Consider the following 10,301-nt stretch of genomic DNA (forward strand, 5'->3'; position numbering starts at 1 on the left):
AACATAAACGCAGAAATGTTCCGCCGCGCATGCGCACTTCTGTTCTACACTCTAGCAACACGCACGCGCAGTGAGTTTTCCTTCCTTCACATCTCGCGCCAAACTCAAGCTGTGGAAGTGTCAAACATGGTAAGAACATAAGTTATTGCATTTAATAATTGTATTACTTAGAATATTGTTTAGAAAAAGTAGCTTATATGAAAAAATGGAACTAACATTTTCAGAACTGTGTTAAACAGGTCGAATAATTTTAGATTGTATTGAGATCTTTGATCTGTGAATACATGTATCAAATTGTTTTTATGACAGCCAAAATAGAGCGTTCTGTTTGGGCAATTGCATCAAGGTTAAGTTTGTTAGAATCGTTTTTGACGAATGGTATTGCTGTTGAATGAACATTACCAATTCGTGTTTAATTTGAAGCCACTAAAGCAAATATGATGACAGAGCATTCACATCGCTAGGATGCTATTAACACAAACAATTTGATTTATTCAAATTTATGATATTACATTGTCACTCACTACCCAACAAACACCTGTCTTCAGACCATAAGTCATTATTGAATAATTAATATGTTCCTTAAACAGAACGATGAGGTTATTATTATTTATTTTTTTTGAATGATAACGTTATATGAATGAACAGCACTAATAAGACCCCATTCTTTCAGATCATTAAGTTAACTAAAAAAAGTTGGTTTAGGGACGGGTTTAGTTACCCTTTAACTTTTGCAATCTTTATTTATTTATTTATTTATTAACAATCACATAATATTAAAGCCAGCCTTCATTCTGAAGGCCCCCCTAAAATATTTTAAGACTATGTTTTGGTGACAGTTCAACAAATGGTGTTGAACATTCTGGAACAAATAATAATTTTTAGATAAATGCGTTTTTTTGAACCAATTCTTTGAAACAAACATTTTGAAAGAATCAATTCGTAGAAATTAGTCAGAATTTTTTTCATCGCTACTTCCACTTGTGTCTGAATTTTTTTCTTTCAAAGATAAAATACTGAAAGGATTAATTACAAATAAAAACAGCACAGCTATTCAGTAATGAGAGCTGAATTATTTTTGTTATTTATTTAATACAGAAAAATGCAGAAATGTGTTCACCTTATTGATATAAAGGCTTTATCTTTTATAATCCACAGTCTAAAAAGAAAGGACTTAGCTTGGAAGAAAAAAGAAGTCGTATGATGGAAATATTTTTTGAAACCGTAAGTAGGCACGATTTCACATTCTCATTTGAATATGAATTCATTAAGGTTCTAAATGTTTGATTGTATCCATGTCTGACACGGTTCTCTAATGGTTCTCAAACTTTGGAAGATGATATTAATTAAGATTATTTTTTCTCCCTTCCAGAAAGATGTGTTTCAGCTGAAAGATATAGAAAAAATCGCCCCCAAATCCAAAGGAATCAGTAAGTTTGATCAATCTGTAGTACAATCTTTAGTTTATGTTCCTGGCATTGATAAGTCCATGTCACAGATAGAGGGAGCTCCAAGTGACCCTGCACATTTATTTAGAACACATCATGTAATGGTAATCATCAGAAAACTTATCCTTACCTGTTTGATCTGGATTGAAAGCAGAGGATTTCCACAGGAGGTGCCAATGTGATTAAACTAGTTGTAGAAAATGCCCAGGAAGGAAATTCAGGAAAAGTTCTGCCTTAGAGATTTAGAAGTATCTTGTAAGGCTGCCGGAATTTTTATCCTCTTGAAAGAAATGATAATAATAATAATAATAAAAAAAAAAGGTCTGTTAATCAGCACAAACACATTACCAGAGCCTCTTTAAAGCGGACATCCAGGGTTAGCAAAAAAAAAAAAAAAAAAGTATAATGCAGCAGATCATTGCTAAGGAGACGAGGCTGTTTTTTAATTGTTGTCAATGGATTTTTTGCAAGCAGCAATAGACAATGTAAAACAGAAATTAGTAGAATGCTGCAGTAACGGCACATTTCGGCCAACCTGGAAGTTTAGTATCACCCTGTTTTTTTCCATTGACTTTTGGATTATTATTATAGCTCCGTATCCAACAAAAGTTTGATTCTTCTTACACAACACGTCTTGTTCATCATGATAATCTTCACAAATTAACTTAAGTTTTATGAATTTTAAAGCCTGAATACAATCACAAGAAGTAAAATAACTCCCTGAAAAATCCCTGAAAGTCTGAGTTAAAATAGTTTGCTAGAGTGTGAGTATAAACACAGTGAGGCTGTAAAATTGAACTAGAGAGTAGATGAGTTTAGCTATTTGACGTGATGATGTTTAATGTCCCAGATAATCTTTGTAGTCCCATTTATCCACTTGTTACCAACCGCCATTTTCAAGACAAGTAAAAGCTTAAAGTGCCCCTATTATGCTGTTTTAAAGGCTACCGGTTTTGTTTTGGAGTCGTCTTCAACAGGTTTACATGCATCAAAGGTCAAAAAACACTTTAATTTTATCATAATATACATTGCACATCACCACATTTTTCAATGATTCTCAAACGAATCGTCCAATGATTCAGTCTCTCTAAATCCCTCCTTTCCGCGAGCCTACTCTACTCTGAATGGCCAGACGGTTCAGTCTGTTGTGATTGGTCTACCATGTACATGTGTGTGTCGGAAGCGAAACGCCCATTACCATAAACTTCAGCTTCGGAGGCTTCAAGCTCAGCGATTGTACACACTGTAAAGACCATAATGGAGGAGTTGATTTTTATCAAATCAATCCGAGCATGAGTCCAATGATGAAACATTGGACGAACAAACTAGTTATTCAACTCGAACCTCCATCACAAGGACGACTTGAGCAGGACGTTTCTCAGTAATACATGACTCATTTTGAGATTTTGCAACTGTAGTTCCTCACCATCAGCATTAACAAGAGTATGTTCATCAACAAACTGATGTCTATATTTCTAATTTATTGCAGTGCACATGCGGGAAGCTGAGCACTAGCGTGAATGACTGATTTAACTTTAAAGTTTGCAAAATGAATTTTACTCCATCCTTTATCTTTACTCAAAGTAGTAAGAACGACAGACAATCTACATTAATGAACACAGTTTTAGGTAATAGTGGCCCACTGCTGCTTAGCAGAACTATTTCAGTAAGACAGTAATAACGTGAGGTAGCACACAACACAAGTTAGCACACATCACAAGTTAATGTATAAAATATATACATCAATAATTATTCATACTTACAGGTTGTGATTCTGAGGAGAAGGCTGGTCCAAATAAACTGACCCATCTTTCACTAGCAAGCGTTGAACTCCTAGATATAAGAAGCAGTCGTCAGTAAAATTACATTTGTGGGCTGAAAAAAAAAATATTGTTCCAAAAAATCCACCTTTTTCCTAACGAGCCTACTGTGTTTTAGATCATGGAAGGCACTTCTGATTTGGGGAAGTTCCACTCAAAAAGACTGATATCATTTAAATTCTTAAGGTTGCACTACAAATAATCATTATCCATCAGTTTGATTGAATGAGCTGTAAAAATTATTTCATGTTCTATTTTCAGATTATTTTCAAAGAATGTCTATGGCAAGCTCTATTACACTGCATTCTTTTCCTCCTGATTCTTTTCTTTTCTTTTTTTCCTTTTTATTCTTCTGTTACAGTATGAAAAAGGACAACATAGCATTTGTGGTCTGCTCTCCCGATTTAATTTACGATATCCCATTAATAATTTACTGGAATGCACTATGAATCTCTTGTTTTTCTCCCCAAATCCTCACACTTACTGGAGAATTTGTTTAATCTTTTTCTTTAGCTCCTATGTCAGTGAAAGACGTGTTGCAGAGTCTGGTGGATGATAACATGGTGGACACCGAGAGGGTGGGCACCTCCAACTATTACTGGGCGTTCCCCAGTAAAGCCTTGCATGCACATAAACACAGATTAGAGGAACTGGAGAGACAAGTAAGGGCATCTCTTTCTGATATCTGACTCTCATTAATCTGCACTGCTGCTTTTCTGCTAGTTAATTTGTACACTGGAAAAACAGACTTTGTTAAATTTACTGGAAAAAGGCAGCTGTGGTTGCTGCCTTTTTTACTGTAAAAATGATGTGACAGTGTTTCAGGTATTATGGGATTGCATATTGATGCCGCATATACCAATATACCAATATACCAATATACCAATAACTTAACCTATTTATATATGAAATAATAAGCACTGATCACAGATCATAAAGTGCTTAGAACTATTTTATATTTAAATCTGTCTGTCTGTTTTAAAAAAAGGTCTGTTATTTTGTATTTACACTCCAAGACTTAATGCATAGATCATTTAGCTTACAGTGTCAGATTATTTTGTTTCATCCAGTGCTATGGTTATCACTTTAAAGGGGAACTGAAACGAAATAGGAAGTAAAGGTGATATAACAGATGTGTTATCATTGTTATTTGTGGTAGGATACTTAAAAACTGCTGAAGTAGTTACAAGGGGGGAAAACAGTGATGTTAGTTTGTTGTTTTGTTACTAGGGCGCAGCCATCTTGAGCTTCAACGGTCCGTGACATCACTGGCATGATAGGCTACCTTGACAGCTCCAGCAAAATGGAGCATGTTAAAAAATTGTGATCTGTCCAACAAGCGAATATAACACCTCCGATGCCATCAAGGGCCAAGTAACCTGTTTGCAAAGTGACTGTGGCATAAATGTGAGTGTGACCACGGCGGGTCCTGTAAACAAGTTCCACTCACCCCTTAGTTGTTATCGTGATGTTCACCTTCACCGCAGATCACCTTGCTAAATTAATCCAACATCGAGGATGCTATCCGATATAAGCAATATCCATCGACGACACCCGCAAGATACTTGTTAGTGTGATTTCAGTAGTACAGATTTCAGACGCGGCTGCGCGCCTTGCCAGTTTAAATTTGACGAACGCACAAGCCTTAATGCAATGCACAGACAGCAAGCTGTCACAGCACGTGCACTAAACTAAATTCTCTTTATCGTCTTATTGCACTTAAAGTGTCAAAAACACAAGGTTCTATGTGTATCAGTATATTATAGATCCCTGCATTACTGTAGTTCTTAAAGTGATAGCAGTCTATATAAGAATCAGTATACGTTTCATTCATACAGTGAAGAATATGCAGTTTTATTATTTCTTTTGATGATTACATTTCTTACTTAAATGCTGTTTTTAGTGTTAACTTGTACAGTTAAAAAATGTGTTCAGTCAGTTCAGTCTGAGTAGCAGTAGAGTAGCCTGACATAACGTTAGTAAGTAGCCTACAGTGGTACCATGCCAGTGACGTCATCGAACACGGCTGTGCTCTGATAAGAACAAATATAAATTTCAGTATTGGGAAAAACTTAATGTTTTGTTTTTAATATTATTTTTTAATTAATTTGTTTACAATTTTAATAACCAACATGTTATCGAATTATATTTTGTTCGTTTCAGTTCCCCTTTAAATCGAATTCATTGCACATTTAAAAATGGTTGTAAATCCAAAACTTTGCAATTTGTAGTTAGCAGAATGAAAAATATATTATATACAGAAAGCGAGCAAAAATTGTCATTGTAATCACTGAAACTGTCCATTCAGCTCCAAGCGAGGTTCACAAAACTGCACTTTTGTGAATACTCCCAATATTATAAATGAAGCTGTCTATGCGGCACAATGAATCTCTTATTGACAGCATTTTTATACTTTGTTTGTTATAATAAAAGGATTTGCGAGCATGCAGAACTCAGAATGCTCAACAAAAACTCAGCCGTTCTGTGCAGTGTTGAGAGGAATCTGACTAACTTAAACACACCTGATTGGCCATTGCTTTCACGCGCTCAACAGATATGTCTGTGATTGGCTGCAAAGCTCAACGCTGCAAAAACACATTGTAAATAAACCTTTGAAGCTCTTCATGGAGCACCAAAATATACTAAAACGTATAATAAAACTCTGGTAACTTACGTAACCTCAGTTCCCTGGATTTTCTCTGATCGCTATGGTTGTAGCTATGCTCTGTACCCTGACTGGTTCATGTCTGAATTTCACAGAGAAATGGCCTTTCAGCCTGCCAAGATGGACGGGGCCGACTGCCTATACAAGTCACACTGAACGGCCATCTAGTCAGATTTTCTCGACTGAAGCACGACAGTGTCGACTCAGCATGTAGCACGGCATGATTCGTATGGTCCTCGCCCTTCGGGCACAAGTCCTATCGGCCTAGACCAGGCACCACCCTCAAGGTTTTTCTAGACTTGCTATACCCTCAGCAAGCCCGAATCTGCCTTTTCTGGACATCCTACGTCCCTTATTCTAGTAGTCTGCCTGGGGCCCTCCTCGCTAAGTGCCCCTGGGCTACGGCTTCGCAGGACGGCTCCGTTCTGCACTAGTAGCACAGCGTTTTGCAGCCGTTCCCCATAGCGATCAGAGAATATTCTCTGACGCCATGCGAAGCAAACCGTATCGGAAGGGAACTGTCTTATGTTATATACCAATATACTTGATTTCTTTGATATCTACAAATAATTAATCTTCTTGCCTTAAAGGGTCATGAAACCCCCCTCTTTCAGCTCAAGTCTAGCTCACAATCTTTTTGAAAAATGCAACTTAAATGGGCGTGGTGGCTGTGAGAAGAAGGGAGGGGAGTGGGTATGGTGTGGCACGGCAGGGGAGAGGGGGGGACTGTCATCGCCAGTGGCCCATGCATATCGACTGTCACTAAAAATCAGTGGTAAAACGTGAGGAAATGCTAGATTTTTTTATAGCTGACAAAGTTAGTCTAATAAATACACTGACACCTTATTTTTGTCCTTTCAAAAGTAACTGAATGCCCTGCTACATATATTAGCCTACAGTAATCATAATTCTATTTAAAACATATAAATGTACATGCATATGTATAATTGTGTCATTATAAAATACATATTTGTTTATATACACGCAATTATATATAATTGCATTTGCATATATTTGAAAATAATACATTTTCCGCTTAAAAAAAACCCCGTTCCGTACACAGCCTAGATCTACACGCCCCCTGGACCCACATAATAAAGATGGACAGTGACATAGAAATTTGCACAAATTAAGCATACGTTCCATACAATTGAGGTATTATCGAAATATCTCAATTTTAATAACGAGTGATTATTTAACAAAAGGCAAGTAAAACGGTCAGGGTTACATTTTAGACACACACACACATACACACACACACACACACACACACACACACACACACACACACACACACACACACACACACACCTCTGAAGCGATAGAAAAGTCCTCGCGACCGCATCACTCGCAAGACGAAACCTGCATTGGTGTACATGGCCGAAGTCCACCATTCTCCAGTTGAATGGTTGCTACACACACATAGTTTAGATGTGTCCGTGGTTGATGGCCAACCAACCGCCCTCAGCCGGAGTCTAGCCCTGGCAGCATTGCGGGGAAAGATGCACTGGAACTTTTGCACCACGAAAACAAACGCGCGCCCCATCATTGCCTCTCTCATCTACTACGCGATATCACAGTTTGGCATGTCTGTCATTGGAAAGTTCCACGTGGTGTCATGAATAATTAAGAAAAAGTGTCTTCTCATTGGATAAGAAAACTCAGTCATGAATAATTATGAGACACCGATGAGTCATCAAAGTACTATAGAGACGGAGCGCATTTAGGCCACGCCCACACCGGGGGGGAAAACAAACCAACCGTCCTCAAACGCTCGTTTTTTGGGGTCGACTGCTTATGAAAACTTATTTCTGGGTTTCTTAGCTTGTTTGCTCTACACCTTGTCACATAGCAGCTTTTAGGCATTATTCTGTATTTTGTTAGAAGCAAGAAATGACAAAGAGGCAGCATCTCGCAATGTAAAGTCAATGGAGACCGTTGGACTGTTTTCCCCCCGGTGGGCGTGGTCTTAAGATTATGACGCGTTGCGCTCTGTCTCTATAGTGCTCTGCCACGTCATAGCCTGTGACGTGGACACGATGAAGATTTTAAACCCGGAAGGTGAAAATAGCGAAAAAAACCCTGAAATTGAACCATTTTCCCCCTACTATTAAATCTAACAGATGCTAACATTGTCTTCAATGGTGTTCAACACACATACCTCTGTTAAAATCTCAGAAAATTTGGTTTAGGGTTTCATGACCCTTTAATATGTACTGATAACTACCCTAATAATACAGGTGGTACGTTATCAAAAAATGGCCAAAAATCAACAAATCAACAAACTGTTTGAAATTTATTCTAATGTGGGTAGAGGTTGCATCTTTATTTTCAATAATCACTGGGATCAGATCATATACACAATGCTGAATAAGACATTCCAGAATCATAAACAAGTTCTTATTATCAAATAAAGATCCATCGCTATGCTCCTCTTGTGGATATAATGTGTAAATAAAGACTATGTAGTTGTTTCAGTGTGTTATTGCCTTATAAATGACAATACATTTTTTAGTGTTAAACAAGTTTTTGACAGATTCCAAAAATATTTTCCTCTTTATTATGACAGGTGGTCTAATAAATTTGCTAAGCACTGTGTGTGTGTGTGTATATATATATATATATATATATGTATATATGTATATGTGTGTGTGTATAAAATGTTATACCATTTATAATTTTTCACCTTATTAAGGCAACTTAATTTAACTAATTAACAGGTTTTTACTGTACCATATCTCTTTAGAATTCTGTAAAAATTACAAATTTTTTTCAGGTTATGCTTTAATATTATGCCATTGATGTGAGAACAGAAGTCATTCTGTTCTGAGATACTGTAGAGATTTTCTGCAGAAGTGTAATGTATTGATTTCTTTTTTTTGTCTGAGTAGCATGAAGAGGGAAATCAGCGTAAAAAAGCCCTTCAGCAAGCAGTTGACAAAGCCAAAGTGGGACGTGAAGTTAATGTGCGTTCACCTCTCTCTCTCTTTGGACTAGATTACTACACTGTGTAATGTTTGTGGGCTGTTTCTGACTACTGATTTTGGGTGCATTTAGGATGAGAGAGAGGATCTCCTGAAGGAACTTGCGGCATTGAAAAATCAGAGAGACCATCTGAAAATTGAACTGGAGAAGTATAAAGAATGTGATCCAGAGGTGGTGGAGGAGATCCGTGAGTAATATTTCTAAAAATTAAGCATGGATGAAACTCTAAGAAATCAGCAGTTTTGTCAATAACATTTTTGTTTATTGAAATAAATCTGAAGTAAAAAATAAATTATATATTTTTATTCAATTAATCTAAAATTAGATTATTTGAAAATGTGAAATGTTGTCTTGGCAACTAACTGAAACAAATGTGAGTACTAAAATAACCAACTGGAATAAAACTAAAAATGAAAAAAATACTATTTAGAAAATATATAAAATAAAATAAAATAAAAATGACAGAAATTAAAGTAAAATTAAAACAAAAACGGAAACTGTAATAAATAAAAGGTAATTTAAAATATTCAACAAACCATATGGATGCATCGTCAGATTTAAGATTAACCACAGTGCAAGTGCGTTACGAACCATGGGTGAAGAATGGTACGGTTTGAATTTTTACTGAGAACCGTTACACCCTTAATGCATACAGTGATGAGCCATTACATTATGGCCACCTACTTAATTACCTGTAGGACCACCTTTAGCCTGAGAAACAGCAGCCACGCGGCGAGGAATTGATTCAACGAGGTGGCGATTGGTCTCCTGGGGTATCTGGTACCATAATGTCAACAGCAGGTCCTCCAGTTCCTGTACATTGCACAAACCTGCTTTTCCAAGTCGAACCACAAATGTTCAATTGGGTTCATGTCAGGTGAATTTGGAGGCTAAGGCATTAACAGTGGTTCCTCTAACCACTCCTTGACGATTCTGGCAGTGTGGCATAGCGCATTATTCTGTTTATATAGCTACTTTTATTTTTCATTCTTGTTCTGTTCTGAATACAGTGAAATTAAAATGATTTGTTGTGGAGTGAGGGGAACTAAAATAGTTTGTAGTGTTTTTTTAATGTAAACGTGCTTTATTTACTGGTATTTTACATTAATTAAATAATAAAATACGACTTATACACAAATTATCGTATTATTATTAATTTGTTTCCTCAAAAACCCAATTTTATATGTATAGTGTATTTTTTTTAACCATGCAGCAAGCGTTTTCAAAAAATCGTGAACATTTTTGAAACCGTTGAATCAATGGTAATAATTGGTAAAAAGTCTTACTGTCGTTTAATGGTTAACTAATTACTTATGAGTATCCCTGGTATAATCAATATAAATGTTCTAGTTATGTTAAATTCTAAAGTTTTACTCTTGTTAT

At 36.4% G+C, this 10,301-nt stretch overlaps 1 protein-coding gene across 1 annotated transcript in view; it reads left to right on the forward strand.

The window, feature by feature from the left end:
• Positions 1 to 10,301, forward strand: part of mnd1 (meiotic nuclear divisions 1 homolog) — a 33,864-nt gene continuing 23,563 nt past the window's right edge. Inside the window, exons 1-6 of the mRNA XM_082164381.1 lie at positions 1 to 129; positions 1,159 to 1,224; positions 1,373 to 1,430; positions 3,782 to 3,930; positions 8,825 to 8,899; positions 8,991 to 9,105. Coding sequence (XP_082020507.1) covers positions 16 to 129; positions 1,159 to 1,224; positions 1,373 to 1,430; positions 3,782 to 3,930; positions 8,825 to 8,899; positions 8,991 to 9,105 — 577 coding nt within the window. The 5' untranslated portion in view covers positions 1 to 15. The remainder of the gene's footprint in view (positions 130 to 1,158; positions 1,225 to 1,372; positions 1,431 to 3,781; positions 3,931 to 8,824; positions 8,900 to 8,990; positions 9,106 to 10,301) is intronic.

Source organism: Leuciscus leuciscus (genome assembly GCF_965113295.1).
Source record: "Leuciscus leuciscus genome assembly, chromosome: 3".
Classification (NCBI taxonomy): Eukaryota; Metazoa; Chordata; class Actinopteri; order Cypriniformes; family Leuciscidae; genus Leuciscus; species Leuciscus leuciscus.